We start from the raw sequence: 22,217 nt of genomic DNA on the forward strand, positions 1-22,217 counted from the left end.
TTTCTCTATTAACTCCAAAAAAAAATTAAAAAAAGAAAGGGTAGATGCGGGTTTCGGGTTAAAAACTCCCAACTGATTATCCCCTAAATTCAAAACTCTCAACTTTCTCTTGTTTCATCTTGGAAACTCTTATGTGCTTACATACATATCGCATCTGTATTTGTATTTTGGTGAAGTTGATTGTGGTGTGTTGACTGGGTCGTGATGACGAGTTAGTTTCGTCGGAGTAGTTGGTGTGGTGCGTGGCGACGGTCGGAGTTCGAAAGCGAGAATTTGAGAAGGATTCTAAATTGGTGGTGGTTAGGGTTTGCATCGGAGGCGGCGAAGCCGTGTTTGGTGAGGATGGCTGCCGATTTAGGGGCTGTTGTCGGAGGTAATGATTGGATGTCGACGGAGGAATAAAGAGGCTGGACTACTGTTTGATCATATGAAAGAAAGGGAAGGAGTCGGGTGTTTGTGATTTTTGCTAGAGAGAGAAAATGTAAGACGAGGGAGAAGGAGAAAAATGGAGGTAAGAGACACTATTTTTAGAGGGTTTTGGGGTGATTTTTCTTTTCTATCTTTTTTCTAATTTTATTTTTTGGAGTTAACAGAGGAAATTAACGTAGTCTCACGGTCGCCACCTTTTTAAAATACGGAAGTGAACTCCAACCACCCATTTCGTAGTTTTCAAAATCCCGCCACCATTCTGTAAATTTGACAAACTTTGGCCACGGCTTTATCGTTACTCTATAAAGAATTTTATCGAGTTTTGTAACACTTAACCCAGACATTAGTGAAGGTAAATGTATACGCTAAAATTGGTCGGCTTCCAACTATGCCACCATGAAAGTATGCAGGGGGCACAGGTTGCAGTAGGGGTGAGCACGGTTCGGTTTGGGCGGTTTGGAGGTCCAAACCGAACCAAACTGGATTTTTCGGTTTTGAAAATTTACAAACCATAACCGAACCGAATATTATAAAAACCAATCCAAACCAAACCGATTATTAACGGATTGGTTCGGTTTGGTTTCGGTTTTTGACCAAAATATTAATAAAATTGTACATTTTTATTAATTTATAATAATTCTAGGTGCTCCTTTTTTGTCACTTAACAAAATACCTTATAAAATGATAAAGGTGAAACTTGTATAATTATTCGATATAAATAATTTTAGGTGCTATCCTTATACGTTGTAATGAAAACAAATAATTCATTTTATTTTAAAAACTAAACAAAATGTTTTATTTAAAAGAGAAAAAGAAGAAAGGTTGATTATTAATGAAGTGGGGATAAAATAAGGATGGAGAAAAAAGGGAGGGATAATCTTGAAAGTAAGAAATATTTATGATATTGATCAACACTACACTTAAATACCTAAACTAAATATATAAAAATAATAAATTTCTAATATATGTGCTAACGGTTCGGTTCAGATATTTCGGTCGGTTTGAAGTTGAAAACCGAAACCAAACCGAAATTTTTCGGTTTTCTAATTACCAAAACCAAAACCAAACCAAACCGTTAAAAAACCGAAATATTCGGTTTGGACGGTTTGGATCGGTCGGTTTGGACCGGTTTCGGATAATTATGCTCAGGCCTAGGTTGCAGACAAAAATGTTTAGTAATTTTCAAAAAAAAAATAAGCACTCGTATATCTATTATGATGGTTTGCAATATCGGATTTCAAAGCATTTATACTTGGTTAACTACGAGTCAGAATATTTAACCTTCGTAATTCCAAATTTTTGGACAACAGTAGTTGTTCACAAAATGCATTTCAAAAAAAATCATAAACACATAACAGGCTATACTCAGTGAAAACACTATAATTCTAGTCCCTCCGTTACAAATGTATGACGCTTTGATTTTTTACGCACATTTCAAAGTGTTTTGACCAAGCACCTAGAATCATCTTTTCTTTTAAAAAAAATTCTACTTTAAAATTTTGACTATATACTTTTATTTAAAAAAATAAAATTTCAAAAATAATAAATATAAGTACATCATCAAAGATTTTTAAACTACGTGCAAAAAATCAAAGCGTCATACATTTTGAAACGGAGGGAGTATTTAACAACTTACTAAATATCCACATGTATGGATATAATACAACAATAAATAACCTATATTTATAAATATTTTCATGCAAAGTTATACACTCAAAGAAAAAGTCACTATAGTTGTCATGAATAAATATATCATGATTTTTTTTTCTACAATTACCGGAAAATTAAGCATATTTAAATAAGTTCTAAGAAATCGACTTGTGTCTCCCACAAGTTATTATGTTAGTTTAGATTTAATTCTGAGCTCTAGCGGAATTTATATTGATAATGTGTTGTAATATTATGACTACGATAATATTAAACAAGGAAAAAGGCAAAGAAGATTAATTTGCTCCGTACATTTTTTCTTCTTCTGAGCTTATCTTCATAAACAATATAAAGTGATGCATCTTCGGCAAAAACTTATACTAGTATTATACTACCGGATATAGCCATACACATACTGAATGTTATTGACATAAATGTCAATCCCTTACAGCCAGACCTGAGGAATGACAAATGACAAACTTTTGCAAATTGTGTTCTTTTATTAGTGGACGGTAAATCAAAAAGAATTCAAATACTCTCACAAATCTCTTGTTACAAAGAGCAGAGGAGAATACGCTGGGCTTAGTTTTGCATAGTTTAAAAATCAAATTCTACCTGCATATGTGAGAGATGAAATCACCAAATTCTTTATGAGTATCACCTCCTTCAGCCATTGATCTCTTCATTGCAGTACTCAACTCCACTGCCCTCCTCCTTAACTCTTCTCCTTGTTTCGACGCCATCAACTCTTTCACAGCTTTCTCAATTGTCAAAGACTCCACGAACTCATCCCAATGCGCCCAATCCTTCACCACAACGCCCATTTTCAGAACCTTGGTGACCAACAAGGCATTATGAGGCTGGTCAGAATGCATAGGCCATGTTGCCATAGGCACTCCCATACTCATACTCTCCATGCATGAATTCCATCCGCAATGACTCATAAATCCTCCTGTGGACGCGTGAGCCAGAATCTCCAGCTGTGGCGCCCAATCTCTCAGTATAATCCCCTGTCCTTTCAATTTTATTCTTTCTTCGTACCCTTCTGGCAATTGACAAACTCTAGTATCTCCCACGAATATATCTCCTCTGTCAGCATCTCGCAAAACCCAAATGAATTTCTGGCCACTGTTCTCTAGGCCAACCGCAATGGCATGGATTTGTTCATTGGTTAAACTAGTTGTTGTTCCAAAAGAAACATATATGACAGAATCAGGAGCTTGATTGTCTAGCCAGTCTGAGTAGCTGTACCTCTTCTTTGCTTTGCATACCTCAACCGGATTGAATGGTCCAATAGCCCATTGCTTCGCGTTTACCTTTTCAAGTACATCCAGAAAAGGAGCTTCAATTGCTCGACAAGTATTGAAAAGTGCACCTGAACTGTATTCGCGGTACTCACTCTGGCTATTAAGCAGTTCCATCATTTCTTGAGTCATCATAGTCGTAATCCCTCCAGAAGGTATCTGATTAACGACATCATCATCCATCCCGAGAGGCTTCCCCACCATTCCCCAATAGTAAGACGAGATACAGAACGTGGAGACAGACTGAAAAGAGTAGGCCTCTCCGTTTGGTATAGAAGCCACATCCTGAATAACCGAAGGAATTATAGAGTCATAAATAACAACAAGCCTTTTAACAGTAGGTGAAAGTTCTGATAGAACAGAAGCCACAGGCTGTCGAAGGAGCAAGGCAGCATCGAAAGACGGCTGCAGGTGGGAAGGGAATTTAACAGGGTCATGGGGGTTAGGATCAGGGGAATGAAAAGCAGGGGTTGGAAACTCATGGAAATGAATCAATTGGGAATGAGTTGACAGAGGATCCCACCCCTGGATTCGAAGCCTGGCCTGGCGGCTGTGCGTGGCAGAAGCGACGTAGTGGACAGGAATATTGTAGGAGGAGATGAGGCGTGAGAGGTGGAGGAGCTGGTTGAGATGGCCTTGAGCAGGGAAAGGGACCATCACTACCACTACATTTTCATTGGCTTGCATGTCTTGGACTCCCATTTGTTTTGACTAGCTTTAGAAATCAGAATACAAGTATCTTCTCGGTGCAATTTTCTTGTATTATTATAGGAATTTTTCTACTGATACTTTTTTTGTTTTTTTGCGTATCATTGCCGAATCATTTTGTTGTTACTTTTTGTTTTTATGAGATCTGTTGTTCGTTTTATTTTTGTACTGAAATGTGTCGTCACCGCTAACGTTACAATCTGCAGAGTGTTGCTTTAGTACTTGAACTCATGTTGCCTACTTCGATTTGAAAGATTTGCAGCCATCTCCGATCAAGGGTTGGCATAAACTTCGGGAAACCGTACAATCTGAATATCCGATCCGATATATTGTCGAAAAAATTCGAAAATTCGGATATTTTATTAAAAAATCAGACCGAATATTCCGTCCAGATTTTTTATATAAATTTGAATTGGGATCGAGATCATCAAATTCGGATATGGTCGAAAAAATCTGAAAATTCGGAGATTTTCAAAAAAGTTGGACAAAATATCTCATTTGGATTTTTTTAATATAAATTCGGATCCGAATCACTAAAAGATAAGTTTACAGATACTAAAATTTAGAACTTTGCCTTTGAAATGGCTGCTAATAAATTTATAATTCCAGCTTAAACCAGATCTCAGTTGAATAAACTTGTTTTTAGTCTTGTGCTCAAACATAACTTCTAATTTGTTGAGAGATCATTTAATTTGCTGAATGATAAAAGAATAAAATGATGAATCGAGTTAGAATATTATGATTTTCAGATATCATATCATGTGTTTGGTTAGGTGTCGGAATTAATGTATTTAATATTTTTAAAAAATAAATAAATTATTTATTTAAATCAATTAATAATAATAATAATAATAATAATAATATATAAGTATTTAAAAAAGTAAAAAAAAAAAAAATAACGTTCATTATCAAACCCCTCTCTCGTGCCCATCACCATCTCTGTATCAAAAATTCATACCGACCAGTTTGATACATTAGTTCCAAAATTTAGTTTGTGACGTCGTATGAATTTGGATCTAACAAAATTCATGCCTGATTCCGGCCAAACCACATGTGCAAGAGAGAGTATCAAGCTTCTAAAATCTCGATGAAACTGATGACATCGACATGCATGACTTTTCCAATCCTGCCAAATATCTTGTTTTCTTCGTCAAATATTCTATACTGCTCCACACATCACTTGTGGTTGTCGCTAAATCAATCATAGATTCCAAAGTGTTTAACTTTCTTCGTCTACTTGTAAAGTTTCTGGTTCAACTGAAACTCTTTCCTTCTACGCAATTGTAAAAAACTAATATTAACAATTAATAAGAATTTAGTCAAAGTTGGTATAGTTTGGACATAATGAAATGCACCCATCAACTTCTGAATTCATAAATTACACAAACCATTGAGATATTGTAACTTACTGCAATGAAAACAGAGAAGAGACTGTTTAAGATAGCTACAATTATGAACTTGTAATGTGGTCGATAAAAGAATCCAATTCCAGGCCTTCTGCAACAGATTTCTTGATTTCATTTCTCAACTCCGCCGCTCTTTTCCTCATTTCATCTCCTTCATTGGATGCTATCAACTTTTTAACTGCATTTTCAATATGGAATGATTCGACTAAGTCGTTTTCTTGAGTCCATTCCTTGACATCAATGCCTAGTTTGAGTACCTTGGTTATTAGCAGAGCATTTCGAGGCTGGTCCGAATGCATTGGCCATGTAACCATAGGCACTCCCATTGTCAGGCTTTCTAAGCATGAATTCCATCCGCAGTGACTCATAAACCCCCCTGTGGAGGCATGTGCCAAGATATCCAACTGGGGTGCCCAGTCTCTCACTATCATCCCTTGTCTGGTTTCAGAGATTCTGTCTTCGTACCTCGTTGGCAAATCATATTTTCTGACATCTCCGCTGAATATATCTCCTTTATCCGCGTCTCTCAGTACCCAAACAAATTTTTGGCCACTATTTTCTAGGCCAAGTGCAATGGCATGGATTTGTTCATCAGTTAGGGTAGTTGTTGTCCCAAAAGAAACATATATCACTGAATTCAGAGCTTGATTGTCTAGCCACTGTAAGCATTTGTGTCGTAGCTGGTCTTGTTTCTGGCAAATATCTACAGGGTTGAAGGGTCCAATGGCCCAATGTTTCCTGTCTGCCTGGTATTTCTGGAGCATATCAAAGTAATGGCCTTCAATTGCTCTGGTAGTATTGTAAAGTTCACCAGAGCTGTTTTTGAGGTGAATTTGCTGTTTTTCCCAGAAAGCCGAGATTTCTGGAGTCACGTAAACTTCCAGAGAATGGAGTAGTTGAAGTATATGGTCATCATCTGAACTAGGCCTTCCTGCTATTTCCCAAATGTAGGAATAATTAAAGAAAGCAGAAGTACTCTGAAAAACATACTTGTCAACATTAGGTAAGGAAATAGAATCTTGTACCACTGCAGCCATAAAATAGTCATGAATGATGATAATTTTACGAGCAGTGGTGGAAAGAGAGGTAAGGAAGTTGCAGACAGGCTCGCGGAGGTAAATGGAGGCTTCAAATGCTGGCTGAAGTTGAGTAGGAAACTTATTTGGAGCATTGGGGTTGGGAGCTGGACACTGAAAAGCTGGGATTGGGAATTCATGAATGTAAATATTGTCATAGGCTAGAAGGTCCCATCCCTGGTGCCGACTGCTGGCTTGGCGGATATGAGTTGTGGTACTGACATAGTGGACTGGTATGTTATAAGAGGAGATGAGGCGGGAGAGATGGAGGAGTTGGCCTAAGTGGCCTTGTGCTAGTAGAGGCACCATTACCACTTTTACATCGGCATCCTTGGCCATTGCAGCTAGCTAGTGTAGTAAAACCTTTCTACCAAGTTGCTGCTTAAATAGCATTAGCATGTTTATATGAAGGGTCGCAATGCTGCATTGCCGTTTTGCTATTCGGTATTACTCTGAAAATGGGATTGAACCAACAAGGCAGTTTGGCATTACTGTACTAAAGCCGTCCAGGAGATACCATTATCAACACATCATGAAAAGTAGACTGCGATGTGGACGTCAAGCATAAGACCAAAAATTGTCTTTCATAATATGAATGATATAGGAAAATTTAATTATTTTTGTTGCAAAGTTTGGTTCCACAGGGGCTGTGAAAGCACAAGGAACACTTGCAAAATAATATCAAATGTCAATTTTGCATACGGCAATATTCCTTGTAAATACACCAGGACATTTATGTATTGCATAAGATGGTGCCTCTAGGATAACTAGAATAGCGAATGACGAAGACTGCCTGGGTTGATTCCAGTGCTCTACCATCTAATGAAATTGGATACTATCTTTACTGTACCACAAATAATGAATGGTAATGAAATTGCATAAAGATAATGAAGAGTATGAATGTGGAAGGCATTATTGCTATTGTTTTGACCTTTACAAGGACAACAAGACCTCATACATGACAACCCTATGCGAATCAAATTTCTACCTACATATGTGAGCGATGAAATCATCAAATTCTCTACGAGTATCTCCTCCTGCCACCGACTTTGTAATAGCAGTACTCAACTCAACCGCCCTCCTCCTTAACTCTTCTCCTTGTTTTGACGCCATCAACTCTCTAACAGCTTTCTCAATTGTCAAAGACTCCACAAACTCATCCCAGTGTGCCCAATCCTTCACCACAACGCCCATTTTCAGCACCTTAGTAACCAACAAGGCATTATGAGGCTGGTCAGAATGCATAGGCCATGCTGCCATAGGCACTCCCATACTCATACTCTCCATGCACGAATTCCATCCACAATGACTCATAAATCCTCCTATGGACGCGTGAGCCAGAATCTCCAGTTGTGGCGCCCAATCTCTCAATATAATCCCCTGTCCTTTTAATTTTATTCTTTCTTCATACCCTTCTGGCAATTGACATACTCTTGTATCTCCCACAAATATATCTCCTCTGTCAGCATCTCGCAAAACCCAAATGAATTTCTGGCCACTGTTTTCTAGTCCAACCGCAATGGCATGGATCTGTTCATTGGTTAGACTAGTTGTTGTTCCAAAAGAAACATATATTACAGAATCAGGAGCTTGATTGTCTAGCCAGTCCGAGTAGTTGTACCTCTGCTTTGTTGAATTCTTGGTCATCTCAATGGGATTGAATGGTCCAATAGCCCATTGTTTGGCATTTATCTTAGCAAGCACATCTAAAAATGGAGCTTCAATTGCTCGACAAGTATTGAAAAGGGCACCTGAGCTGTATTTGCGGTACTCACTCTGGCTATCAACGAGTTTCCTCATTTCTGAGGTCATGGTAGTGGCAGTTCCCTTAGAAGGTATCTTTTCTGCAACATCATCATCAATCTCAGAAGGTCTTCCCAACGCTTCCCAGTAGTAAGAGGAGATGCAGAACGTGGAGACGGACTGAAAAGAGTAGGCCTCTCCGTTTGGTATAGAAGCCACGTCCTGAATAACCGATGGAAATATTGAATCATAAATTACAACAAGCCTTTTGGCCGTAGGTGAAAGTTTGGATAGAACAGAAGCCACAGGCTGTCGAAGGAGCAAGGCAGCATCGAAAGACGGCTGCAGGTGGGAAGGGAATTTAACAGGGTCATGGGGGTTGGGATCAGGGGAGTGAAAAGCAGGGGTTGGAAATTCAAGGAAATGAATCAATTGGGAATGAGTTGACAGAGGATCCCATCCCTGGATTCGAAGCCTGGCCTGGCGGCTGTGCGTCGCAGAAGCGACGTAGTGGACAGGAATATTGTGGGAGGAGATGAGGCGTGAGAGGTGTAGGAGCTGGTTTAGATGGCCTTGTGCAGGGAAAGGGACCATGACTACTGCTACATTTTCAATGGCTTGCATGTTTTGGACTCCCATTGTTTCTGTTCTTTTGTGACTAGATGGAGTAGAAGTGTTCTGTTGATGCAATGAGTGTGTTTTCGCATCAATGATTTTATGGTTAGTTTTTTGTAGGCATATACAAAAAGGTATCGTCACTGCAAACGTTTCAAAGTGTGCACTGTTTTAGCATATCAATTCAAGTGTCTGCTGTTCGGTTGTTTGACCAATCAACAGAATTTCATCCCGAGCGCCTACCATGAGACTTCGAAGAGGTAAAAAGGCATATTTCTTTCATCCTGTCACCGCCTAATCAGGTACTCCCTCCGCCCCCGAGTTGTATACATTGCTGGACGGGGACGCGACACGGACTTTAATGCTCCTGTTTGAATGCTATATTTTTATTCAGAAAAAGAAAATTTAAAAAATAAGTTATAGAACTATATTTGTACGAGAGTATTAAAATGCGTGTCGAGCAGTAAAAAAGAAACGTATAGAATTAAATGGGACAGATGGAGTATAAAATAAGGTATTTATTAGGAATATTATTGTTTCTAAGTTTTTTTTGTAATTTTATTATTTTTCGAAAATATTTATGAAAATACCTTTAAATCTAATATAACTTTTGTTTTCTAATTTATTTTTAGTTGATTTTCTCATTGTTTTATTGATATTAGTATCATCTTGCTGGATATAATTAAATATAATATCAACAATTTTTTAAAGCTATATAAGTTTGATACTTGTTGTAGTTACGGTTGCAAATGTTGTTGGTTGCGATGCATAAAGCACAACGAAAATAATTTAAAACATGAGAAATTCAAAATTTTGATCGTAGGATCCATAAAAAAAAAGTAATATTTAATTCATGTTAAGTTTTGATCAGAAACGAATACGTAACTTTAAATTGTGTTATGAAGTGGATGTGGGAACCTTATATATTAAAATAGTAACATATAGGACATTATATACTCCCTCTGTGTTACTTTTCTTGTTCGATACGTCAGGACTGCTCATAATATGAGACAAATTACTGATTTACATCTAATTTATAAAATTAAATATAATCGTGAGTGATCTTGTGGATTCGTATTCATGAGTATTTTGATATAATGAAGTTTTTATATTTAATATTAATACGAACTTAAATATATTAACGATTAAAAGTGTGTGCTGACAAATGTTATAGAGACAAACAGAAAAAGTATTGAGAGACGGATAGAGTATTAATTATGTATTAAAGTAGTGATATTGAAGGCCTTTTGTCTATATATTTGTTTGTTTCAGGACTTCTGCTTATTTGCCAAACACTTTAATCACTTATAAGTCTTGTCTGGCTTCTAACTTCTACTCCACTTATTTATTTTAAGCAAGAAGCACTTATTTTAAGCTCAGCCAAACGGCCCCTATGTATTATCGGAATTTCTAGCGTGTGTCCAGGAGTATACACTAATAATAATTTTTTAATTAGGTGTTGATTTTTATCGACTTTTAGAGCATCTCCGATGGGGGTGTTAACTAAAATTGCCTAAAATTACAAATCATCAAAAGTATTTACTATTTTATTTTTTCTCTCTTCATTTGTATTTTTGGCAACTTTTATATAAAAATTTGCTCCAATGGTTAGCAATTTATATAAGAAACTATATATTTTCAGAGTGATATATACATTTTTTTTTATTTTAAGATGATACCAAAAGTTGGCAATTTTGCTTGGCACTCCTTCCAAATTCCACCCGAAGGGAGAGCCAACAAGGATGATACGCCAATCATGACACATGACATTTTGGGACTCTTTTTGACATCCCGATTGAAATTGCTCTTATCCCATTAATAAATGATGGTCACCTGCATGCACAAAAAACAACATCAATAAAAACCTCCCATAGAAAATTGTTGCTACTATGTGCCACGGGTGAAAGATCCATGGACTCCAACAATACTCCAAAGTGAGTTGCAAGACAACATTATTTGCTACTGAAACTAGTCACTGAGAGTCTGAATCCCATGCGATTAATTTCATTTCGTACAGAGGAACAGACATGGACACATGGTACCTGGTCAACACTCCATTTGGTTGTGATATAAATGGAAGCCATTTGGTTGTGATATAAATGTACCTAAATGCAAGTAGTTGAAGTTTATGTAAAAAATGCAAGACATAGCTAACTTGCAAACAGCTGACAATGATAGTACCATATCACTCAAAAACAACAAAACTAATTGCAGTTTATTCGAAAGCCGATGGCATTGGACTGCTAATTCAATCTCATAATATGATCGATAAACGAATCCAATTCGAGGCGACTAACCCCGCCTTGTGCTACAGATTTCTTGATGGCATTCCTCAAATCCGCTGCTCTCTTCCTCATTTCATGGCCTTCTGTGGATGATATTAACTTTTTCACTGCATTTTCAATATAGAAAGACTCAACCAAGTCATGCCCTGGAGTCCATTCCTTAACCACAATTCCTACCTTCAGTACCTTGCTTATTAGCACAGCATTTCTAGGCTGGTCTGAATGCATCGGCCATGTAGCCATAGGCACTCCCATTGTCAGGCTTTCCAAACATGAATTCCATCCGCAGTGACTCATAAACCCTCCTGTGGAGGCATGCGCCAGAATTTCTAACTGCGGCGCCCAGCCCCTCACTATCATACCTTGTCCGGTTTCTAGTATCCGGTCTTCGTACCCCATTGGCAATTCAGATTTTCTGACATCTCCCCCGAATATATCTCCTTTATCCGCGTCCCTTAAGACCCAAATGAACTTTTGGCCCCCATTCTCTAAGCCAACCGCAATGGCGTGGATTTGTTCATCAGTTAGAGAAGTTGTAGTCCCGAAAGAAACATATATCACTGAATTTGAAGCTTGATTATCCAGCCACTGCAAGCATTCGTGTCGTTGCTGATCCGGTTTCTCAAAGATATCCACCGGGTTGAACGGTCCAATGGCCCACTGTTTCTTGTCAGGTTGGAATTTCTGGAGCAAATCAAAGTAATGACCTTCAATTGATCTAGAAGTATTGTAAAGTTCACCAGAGCTGTTTTTGACGCAAATCTGTTGTTTTTCCCCATGAGCCATCGACTCGGGAGTAAAACAGCCTTCGAAAGAAGGTAATTGTTGAAATACATTGTCATCAGGAGAACCAGGCTTGCCTGCTAAATCCCAGTAGTAGGAAGAAAAAAAGAAAGCATTTGTGCTCTGAAAAATATAGGACTCAACATTAGGCAAGGACACAAAATCCTGAACCACGGAGCCCATTAGAAAGTCGTGAATGATGACAACTCTGCGAAAAGTGTTTGAAAGAGAAGTAAAAAGTCTGGCGACAGGATCGCGGAGATGAATCGAGGCTTCGAACGCTGGTTGAAGCTGAGAAGGGTATTTGGTCTGAGCATTGGGGTTAGGAGCTGGACAGTGGAAAGGTGGGATTGGGAACTCATGGACATGAATGTTGGGGTGGGCAGCGAGGTCCCAGCCCTGGTGGCGGCTGCTGGCTTGGCGGATGTGAGTGGTTGTGCTGACGTAGTGGACCGGGATGTTGTAGGAGGAGATGAGACGGGAGAGGTGGAGGAGTTGGCCCAAGTGGCCTTGGGCTAGAAATGGTACCATCACTACGGTTACTTGACTATCTTGTGCCATTGCGGCTATAGCTAGGATGCTCAAACCTCTCTGTGACTGTTATTTTTGTATGCTGTGCTATTGCGGTTAAAGAATTTATAGAAGAGGGGTCCAAATTTGGGTAGTATATATGGGTCCACTGCACAGCTTTCACGGGTAAGATGAGTTTATCTTCTGTTGTACCGGATATTCAGGTTGGACTTTGAGTCATCGTGAAAAACATTATATTCCCTCCGTTTCATAATACATGTCCACTTTTAAATAAATTATTTTTAAATAAATTACGCATATTAAGAAACACTAACTTTCTTAGAAAACATTCATTTATTATTATATTTATTGCATTAACCAAATATAATATATGATAGATATTTGATCTAGGAAAAATAACTTGATAAGATGTGGTATACACCTCATCTTGAAAATACAAATTTTGACTACAATTCATTGAAAATGGAAATGGACAAATAATTTGAAACATTTTTTTGTTCTCAATAGTGGACATGTAATAACAGATATCACTTGTAACACATATAAGTTTAAATACTATAAATCAGACTAGCAATTATTTGAGTAATTTTGACCAAATAATAAGTAGACGAGTTTCTTTTCTTTTTGACTAGCTAGACTAGAAGTAAACTCTCGTTTACGATGCTGTCACAGCATCGCGATGATATTTTGTTGTTACTCGTTTACGGGTGTCAGGGTGTGTATGGGAAAATGGCGTCATTGCGAACGTTGAAGTGGGGTGGGTTATAGAGTACTAAATAGCCTAGTAAGAGCAACTCTAAGAGCCTCCTAGTAGGCTCTTAAATATAATATAAAATAATAGGCTCTTAGCAATTTAGTGGACACTTAGGAGTGTCAACTCCAACAATACTACTTATACTTACTCTCTATTTAATATTGTTGTATGTCTGTTTTAGATTGGTTTAGGTTGTTTGATGGGTTGGTTTCGAAGGCTAATGTCCTCTAGTTTCTTCTCTGTTTGGCAGTAGGGTCTGTCTCATTCCTTCAACGTTTTTGAAGGAACTTTTTGTAAGAAACTCATGGACATTGCTAATATATGACACCCTTTTTCGCTTTTCAAAAAAAAAAAGAGAGGAGGGATGAGAGGCTCTTAACTTTTTGAAGAGCCTCTAGAAGCCTCTTGGAGTTCAATTTTCATGAATGACTCTTTATTTTTTAACTTAGGAGCCTATATAAAGAGCTTCTTGGAGATGCTCTAATAGGAATATTAAATAATTTAAGTGATTGTCAATGTAAAAGCATGAAAGTTTTTTGTGGCTTCCTCCATTCCCAATACACGGGAATATTAATGCGAGGTTACGAGAACTTGCGGTAGGGATGAGTTTTTTCCATTTCCCCCCTCCGATCCGATGAATCGGAGATTTTTTCGGTTTTGAGACGGGATCGAGAATGCAAAAATATATATATTTGTTTTGGGATAGTACTATCCGACCTTAAAATGATCCAATGTCCATGTAATTGCCGTAATCTTTACGTGTTCATAGTAAATAAGGTATTTATCATATAATAATAAAATCATACTCTATTTCAAAATATATATGAACTTCAAAAAATTACGCATATTAAAAAACTGAATAAGAAAAAGTTGTGTTAATTAAATTAAATTAAGATAATATATGGTATATGGTTGATCTTGAAAATATAAATCAGAGTTATGTGGGGAAGAGTTGATTTTAAAAATACAAATGTACATTGAAAGTTGAAATGAACAATTAATTTGAAACAAAATTTTTTTTAAAATGAACATGAACATGTATTTTAAAACGGATGTACTAATTCTCGTATATTATTTCAATAGATATATGAATACTCTAATATTCAAAAAGAAATTAGAGATGAATACACCAAAGTACAAGTTACTATGCAATTAGAGAAGACACCTCGAAGTGTTACAAGGCAATCGTGTGCTCTAAGCTAAGAAGTTATTACGGGTTCTGGTAATTATTACGTAGATTTAGTGGGTTGAACAGGTGTCATCTTCTCAGGTTGTTTTACATGCGAGTTAACAGGTGTCTTACATGCAACGCTTAGTACATGGATGACTCAAGAACACCATTTTTCCAGGAGTGTTTTGTTGGTACAACTTTCCTTCTCACGTCCAGTTTTGCTATACTCCTACTCCCTCCGTCCCACCCAATTCTTTACATTGGGTTTGGGCACGGAGGTTAAGAAATATGAATAAAGTAGTAGAAAAGAGAAAGAAAAGTGGGTGAAGTGGCGGGACCCACTGATTTTTAATAGTATATAAAAGAGAGATAGTGGAGTAAAAGTAGTGTGAAAAGGAAGAAAAAGTGGGAAAGTGGTGGGACCCATTAACTATTTTAGGAAAGTTTTGTAATGTAAAGAAATGGATGGGACGGCCAAATAAGGAAACCGTAAAGAATCTGGTGGGACGGAGGGAGTATATTACAAGGAACGCTGAATTGCATAAATTGAAAAAGTCACTCCAGATCCTCATTGTACATAATCTATCACTCAAATTGAGACAAGAACCTGATGTTTTTCCAAATTAGCTTTACACGCCGTGAACCAGGTTGACATTGTAAAGATGGTTGAATAATTATTGTGGGTGCTGGCTATTCCGGTGAGAAACGATTAACGCGTCACTTACTAATAAGGCAGCACAAAATTTTGCATTCTTGTAATGAATATCTCTGATCAATGGGCGGAGGAGCCAAGTGTACGGGTCGAATTTCCAATTTTTTCCCCGTGTCTATGATGTATAGTTATGTAATTTATTTTTTAAACTTTTTTTGAATAAAAAATAAATGTATTTAATTTTATACAGATTTTTTTTTACAAAAATAATTTATAAATCTATGCTACTTATTAATTTAAGATGTTGGCCAAATTGTCCCTATCTCAAATGAAAAAGAAGATTTGGAGTAGTAATTAACAGATTAAACAATCATTTAAGCTCTTTTAATTTCTTTTACTGGCTTAGAGCATCTCCAAGGGTATTAGCTATACTCGATTACTCGTTAGTCAAATGAGTATAAAATAGATATTATGTAAAATCTGTCGACCTCGTAAGTAATTGTGCTCCAGTGGTATTAGCTATAATGATTAGTTATACATGAAAGATTATATATTTATGGTATAGTTAAGTTTAAATAAGGTAGAAAGCTGACGTGGATGTTATAGATAATTGTTTCAGACTCGACAAATATAGAAGACCGAATAAAGAATATCTAAATTTTTCACTAACAGGTCTTATGGTTGGAGGGGCTATAATTTTTACCTAATATCTATATATAGTGGTTGGAGGAGCTATAATTTTTACCTAATATCTATATTAGTGCCACGTGGACATTTTAGCTTAAAATGTGGGAAGGGTCGGAGATGATCTTATATTACCCAAAAAAATCTAGAGTGGACTTATTCACATCCATAAATGGCTTTAAAAACCAGGCAAGTTGCCTTTTTAGTGGTAATCAATGTTTGAGAGCTTCTCCTCCAGGACCTCCACACTGTTAGCGCAGAACATAAATATAAAACCAAAGCAATTGCTTTGTACTGCCTTCAATTCTACATTATGTTTTATAATGTTTTAGTTTCACACACATTTTTATATAGGATATTTTCATAATTAATATTAAATTTTTTTCTATATTAAACTACAAACATTATATTTTAATTTAGGAAAAAAATTAAAATAATTTATGAAACTATAATTTAAAAACGTCTTAATATATGTGTCGAGTTCCCGTCCTCCAGTATATACAATTCATTGAAACAGAGCCTGTATAAAAAAAACTTAAATTATGATGCAACAATTCTACAAAATATGAGGAAAATAATTGATAAATAAACTGTCAGGACCTGAGTCCTGAGAATTAACCAGAAGACATATGCCTACCGCACTTGGTCTAAATAGATGTACTCCAGTCATAGATAAATGTACCAGGAAAAACCGGAAAAGCAAAACATACGTAGAAGGCAAAACATATACAGTATCAAGTACATTACAGCATGGTGCACTATGGCAGAGGAGAGATTTGCAAGATACTCTATAGTACTATCTTGAAGATGTTTCAAAAAGGAAGACAGCGAAAAGACCCTCCTCTACCATTATTTAAAGCTTTATTCTCTTGAAATTTTACATATCTTTCTACTAGATTATCTTTTTTAAGCCGTAAATGAACCGGACTCGCCAAGTCGATTTTTGAGTGAACCGAGTCTAGCTGAACCGATTTTTGAGCGAACGGAGCCTAGCCAAGCTGAGCCAATTTTTGACTTAATTAAGCTGAATTTCAGTTTTTTCTTAATGAACCGAGAAAGACCGAGCTTTCTTATCACAAGCTGTACAAGAAAACAGTTCAGCTCAAACTTGTTTACTTAACACCAGTGTTGTAAAAAGCGAGAATCGGACTTAGTCGGTGAAGGCACCGTCCAGCGATTAATCAGATAATCGGAGATTAATCGGAGTGATTAATCGGATCATTAATCGTAATCAATTTAATATTATTTTTTAAATCATATATATATATATATATATATATATATATATATATATATAGTTAAGTTCTATGGAGTACAAAAAAAATTGGAGTATTGGAGTACAAAGTTTGATAAAATGTAATCTAGTCATCTAAATTTCAATTTTTTTTGTCCAGTAATATTTGTAAATATTTGACAACCTGCACATTATGTTCTGCAACATAAACATCGTGATCAAATGGTAGAATAATTACTTTTATAAATCATAGGATTCTATGTTCTGCAATATAACTAATAAGCAGAACAATAATCTTAATACTTGTTAAAGTTGAAAGATATTAATGATTAATTGACAATTATGTGCAAGACAACTTATAAATGATAGATTATATCAAAATTTGGATAATCAAAGATATTATATAGGATCAAACTACAAAATTATGATTTGTACTCCAATACTCCAATGTTTTTATGTACTCCATAGAACTTAACTTTTATATATATATATATATATATATATATATATATATATATATATATATATATATGTATTAATATAATTATATATAGTATAAATTTATAGCCATATAAGATCAAAAGATTAATGATTTTTTGTAACACAAAACATGTCTTTATATACATACACAAGTCCAGTCATCTCATATATAAACTTGAATTTGATTGAATCTGTGAAGTAAGATATTATAAATTTATGTAATTAGAGATTATGAGCTAATCTTGAAAGAGAGAAAGGTAATAAAAACAACTTTAATTTCTGTGTTTGCCTTTTTGTTTTATATAAAATTAAATTTCAAATTTCAAATTTTTTTACTTTCGATTTTTAAATTTTTTAAATTCACCGATTTTTGACCGATTTTTTCCGATTAATCCCGATTTTCAGAAAAAACGCTTTTTTCACCGATTAACGCTTAATCGAGACAGTGGCCGACCGAACAGCGATTAATCGGCGATTAATCCCGATTAATCGCCGATTTTTAGAACACTGCTTAACACACACATTGTTTTTTGTTTGAGCTCGAGGTCTTAACGAGCTAACCGAAGGTTTGTTCGTAAACAACTCAATTCAATTGCGACTTATTTTTTTGTTTATGTCAAACTTGGTCGCACCAGATGGAGAGAATAATTATGTAAAATTAATATTTCTGCGTGATATTATAATTATATCAATATAAATTCCCATAGAAGGTGCCCGCTAGGGTATGTGCTTGGAGGCAGGGGTGTACATGGGTTGGTTGAACCGACCTTATTCACATGAATCAAACCAAATTTCTTAACCCGATACGTAGTTGGATTGAAAAATCGTAAATTCGATTTAAATGGGTTGGGTACGGATTTAATTTTTTTTAAAACCGTCCCAACCTAATCTAACCCAACCCAACCCAATTAAAAATAAAAAATTAATCATATATATATATATATATATATATATATATATATATATATATATATATGCAGCTTAGTATTCGGTACTCCTATCAATGCTTACTAAATCATATTCCCTGGAGTCTAAAGTTTAAGGTCCACAAGGGGGCCTTAATTTCTATCTAAAGTTTCTATTTCCAGATTACTATGTTTAGAGCATCTCCAGCAGTGTCTTAGTGTCTTCCTTGTAAATATTATAAAATATTGAATCCTAGTGATTTAGGACAAGATTTTGTATTTCAACTCCAACAATGATCCTTATAATTCATTCCTTATTATTATTATAATATAAATTTGTAAAAAGATTGATAAAAGATGGGAGGAAGAGAGAGAAAATAAGTTACAATAAGAGAGAGAAATGATTTTTTTATTAAAGAAATCAAATAAGGCATGGCTAGTGGTGCTTTATTAATAAAGCATGGAAGGAGGATCCTAGTGATTTAAGGCACCTCTAAGACACTGCTGGAGCACTAATTTATGTCACATTCCTTATAATTGGACTTAGGACATGAAATAGGGAAGCTGCTGGAGTTGCTCTTAGTACCGGTGTACTCCCTCCGTTTCATAATACATGTCCACTTAGGTGAAAAAAATTTGTTTCAAATTACTTGTCCACTTCAACTTTCCATGCAAGTTTATATTTCCAAAATCAATTCTCCATCTCATATCTCTAATTTATATTTCCAAGATTAACCATAGTCCACATATTTTGTTCATTTAATGCAATTAATACACTTTTTCCTTATCAACATACACTTTTCTTAATATGCGTGATTTTTCAAAAGTGGACATGTATTTTGAAACAAAGGGAGTATTTAATATTAAATATTTGACATTTATTGGCCCTAGACAATTGTAATATTTTGTTAAACTGACGTATGTTGTTCATTTTCATTTTTAGTCCGCATGCTATTTGATAGGAAAAATATTTATTTATTTATTAACCCGACCAAACCGATCTAAATCGAGAGTACATGGTTCGTGTTGGATTTCAAATTTAATTTAATAGATTGGATTGAAAATTTTAAAACTCGATTTGATTGGGTTGGGTCGTTAAAATCTCTTAACCCGCCCAATCCGAATCGTGTACACCCCTGCTTAGAGTCATTTTTGGAGGCATTTTTTTGTAGGATAAAAAATAAATTTATCAAAATTAATTTTTTTAGGATAACCAAACGCCGAACGTGGTATTAAACTGGGAACTTGAGACGTCGTTTGTATTAACTTTCGCCTTCCCCTTTCACTTAGAACAGAACATAAACTCGCATTTCTCTGTCTTAAAATAAACACCTTCAAACCCTAAAGCTCCCCTGAACACAAAAAATGGTGAAGAAGGGAAAAACAAAGAAAAAATATCACAAACCCTCCAAACCCCACCATCACTCAAACCAAGAAGAAGCCAAGGAGGACAAAACCATGACAGTAAAGACACTCCCAGCCGATCTTGTTCTTGAAATACTCTACAGGACTCAAGTTAAGGCACTTGTAAGATGTAAGTGTGTTGCAAAATCTTGGTATGCTCTTATTAATCACCCTTCTTTTATACAAAAGCACCTTGAGTTCAACACTCCAAGAAACACAACGCTTATATGTAATTTTGGCTATGATAGTATGTTACCAAAAAACAGTCATTTTGATGATTATAGTCGTAGACTCATTGGTTTGTTAAGTGTAACTGGGCCTCCCACTCCGCTCCTTCGAGTTGATAGACACTTTACTAATAGGCCTAATTACCCCAAGAAAATTAATTTTCCTGATTTTTCGAAGAGAATGTTTGTTGCTGGTTCGATTAATGGCATTGTTTTTTTAAGTCATACTCAAGAAATGTCGGGGCGTTTTGTTGCTTTATGGAACCCGGGTACTCATTATTGGATGCCGATTGCTCTTAAGAATTGGGATAATGCGTCGGTTGGTTTTGGGTTTGATGCGGTGCGAAGTGATTACAAAGTTATATGCATTGTTCCTGAAACTCGTCTTAAATATCTAGGACGGTCTCGGGTTGAGATTTACTCTACAAACCGGGGTTCTTGGGAAAATGTTGATGGGAAAAGCATCATTCCATTCTTTCCAATGCCTGGTATTCAACATTGTTATTGTATCGTCAAAGGTGTTCCATATTGGGTAGGGAGTGATCTACAGGCAAGAGATACAAATTCAATTAGTTTGGGAAGAATTGATCCTGTTACGGGGCGGTATAAGAGTGTAATGTATCCCAGCCATCTCCAGAATAAGGGTCGTGTGTGGGTGAATCCTGTGAAATGGAAAGATTCAGTTGCTTTTGGAGTTCTTTTCCCAGCTGGGTCTCCGAATCAGATGTTCGATTTGTATGTGCTGGCAGATGAGGACACATCTAAATGGACAAAGATGTATAGTATTGTGCCACCCAGTTGTATAAGTGATCTTAAAGGTACACGTATTGCTCAGTGCTTTAGCACAGGTGAGATTGTATTTGAGATTTCGACACAGGACCCTAATATTGTTCAAAATGTGGATTATTGCATTTGTGACCCTGAAACTAGTCGTGTGTACCGTAATAATGAAATTGAGGCATTAATTCCATTTTGGCACGAGTCATGCAGTCATGTAGAGAGCCTAGTATGTGTCAAGGGAATGATACAGATTGGAAAGGAGCACAAAGACAAAAATATTAGCTCTAAGATGGACTGGTATTTCCACTCACTAACTTTGATTTTTGTTACGTGTTGTTCATAGTTCATACTGTGCTTCCTGATTGTTATAAATCTAAATTGATGAGCATGCTAAATGATTTTAAATTTAGAGCATAACTAATCTTAGTAACTCTATGCTGACACTACTGCAGAAGTACCTAATTATCATGTTCTATGAGATGCTTATATGCATGACTGAGTTTGTTTGTTAATTCTTTGTATCATTTGTCATCTACATGTACCAGGTCTTTGCTATTTTTTGTCATTCTACTGTGTACACAGCTGTTTTTGGTCCTTCCTGTGTAACGCCTATACATAATGATTTTCAATTGCAGGACTGAATTCTTGTTGAAAGAATTTGAGTCGGCGTTACATCTTTAACTTATCTGCTGCTGGATAGGTGGTGAAGGCAGGAAAGAAGCCACCGGAGAACCCTTCAACTTTGTAATGTAATGTTTCTATTATGATATCACTTTATATCCATGTGTAAAACATCGAAGTTGACCTCTTGTTAAAATTTTAATCTACCTCAAAATAGCTTTATATGCAAGTTTTGATGGTTGGAATGTAATGTAAGATGTATGGTTATCGTAATTCTAGTTCATTTTTCGAACCCTTCTTTATCATTTTGTCTTATGTTTATCAAAAACATCTAGATTTCAACAACATTCTTGCTATTTTCGATGCCTACGAACTTGATCATAAGTTGTAAACTTATAAATTTCTTATACATAATCATCTGGGGGTCCTGTTCCCTGACAACTGATTGTCAGGGAACAGTTACACAACAACCTGTTTCTAAGCCGTTGGATCGACGATCCAACGGCTGGGGTAAAAGATTCGGTTTTTAAGTGTCCGCGGTAAATAACCGCGGATACTCTGTCATTCCGCGTTTTGTTATGCGGACACATGGGGTATCCGCGGTTATTTACCGCGGACAATCCAGAATGAACCACGCAAACTTTAAACACACATTCACAAGCATAAAACCCTAATTTTCATGTTCTCCTCCCTCTCAAACAAATAAAAATCACTCAATACCTCTCCAGATTGACTAAAGCAGCTCCACAGATAATTCTCATCCATAAAATACTGCAGA

At 36.1% G+C, this 22,217-nt stretch overlaps 3 protein-coding genes across 3 annotated transcripts; 1 reads left to right on the forward strand and 2 right to left on the reverse strand.

The window, feature by feature from the left end:
* Positions 1-2,430: 2,430 nt before the first annotated feature.
* On the reverse strand, positions 2,431-9,098 carry LOC108220444 (uncharacterized). The gene is made up of 4 exons (XM_017394217.2): positions 7,559-9,098; positions 7,273-7,363; positions 5,544-6,918; positions 2,431-3,955 (listed from the first exon to the last, which is right to left on the reverse strand). The coding sequence occupies exons 1-4, from the start codon at positions 8,950-8,952 to the stop codon at positions 2,688-2,690; spliced, it is 4,128 nt and encodes a 1,375-aa protein (XP_017249706.2). The 5' UTR covers positions 8,953-9,098; the 3' UTR covers positions 2,431-2,687.
* A 1,810-nt stretch (positions 9,099-10,908) lies between these two features.
* On the reverse strand, positions 10,909-12,617 carry LOC108221056 (zeatin O-glucosyltransferase). The gene has a single exon (XM_017394956.2). The coding sequence runs from the start codon at positions 12,555-12,557 to the stop codon at positions 11,172-11,174; it is 1,386 nt and encodes a 461-aa protein (XP_017250445.1). The 5' UTR covers positions 12,558-12,617; the 3' UTR covers positions 10,909-11,171.
* Positions 12,618-19,662: 7,045 nt separating this feature from the next.
* LOC108220756 (putative F-box protein At1g46984) lies at positions 19,663-21,731 on the forward strand. The gene is made up of 2 exons (XM_017394608.2): positions 19,663-21,115; positions 21,454-21,731. The coding sequence occupies exons 1-2, from the start codon at positions 19,773-19,775 to the stop codon at positions 21,497-21,499; spliced, it is 1,389 nt and encodes a 462-aa protein (XP_017250097.1). The 5' UTR covers positions 19,663-19,772; the 3' UTR covers positions 21,500-21,731.
* Positions 21,732-22,217: the final 486 nt, after the last annotated feature.

The sequence above is a fragment of the Daucus carota genome, chromosome 5 (assembly GCF_001625215.2).
Source record: "Daucus carota subsp. sativus chromosome 5, DH1 v3.0, whole genome shotgun sequence".
In the NCBI taxonomy this organism is placed as follows: Eukaryota; Viridiplantae; Streptophyta; class Magnoliopsida; order Apiales; family Apiaceae; genus Daucus; species Daucus carota.

What these genes read in the sequence shown, in the direction of transcription:
- LOC108220444 (XM_017394217.2), bottom strand. Translation starts at nt 8,952, where the DNA reads ATGGGAGTCCAAAACATGCAAGCCATTGAAAATGTAGCAGTAGTCATG. An exon ending in TATTTACAAGGAATATTGCC is followed by an intron (nt 6,919 to 7,272) that starts GTATGCAAAATT and finishes TTACTACACTAG; the next exon opens with CTAGCTGCAATGGCCAAGGA. An exon ending in TATCGACCACATTACAAGTT is followed by an intron (nt 3,956 to 5,543) that starts CATAATTGTAGC and finishes ATATTCCTGTCC; the next exon opens with ACTACGTCGCTTCTGCCACG.
- LOC108221056 (XM_017394956.2), bottom strand. Translation starts at nt 12,557, where the DNA reads ATGGCACAAGATAGTCAAGTAACCGTAGTGATGGTACCATTTCTAGCC.
- LOC108220756 (XM_017394608.2), top strand. Translation starts at nt 19,773, where the DNA reads ATGGTGAAGAAGGGAAAAACAAAGAAAAAATATCACAAACCCTCCAAA. An exon ending in ATTAGCTCTAAGATGGACTG is followed by an intron (nt 21,116 to 21,453) that starts GTATTTCCACTC and finishes TTTCAATTGCAG; the next exon opens with GACTGAATTCTTGTTGAAAG.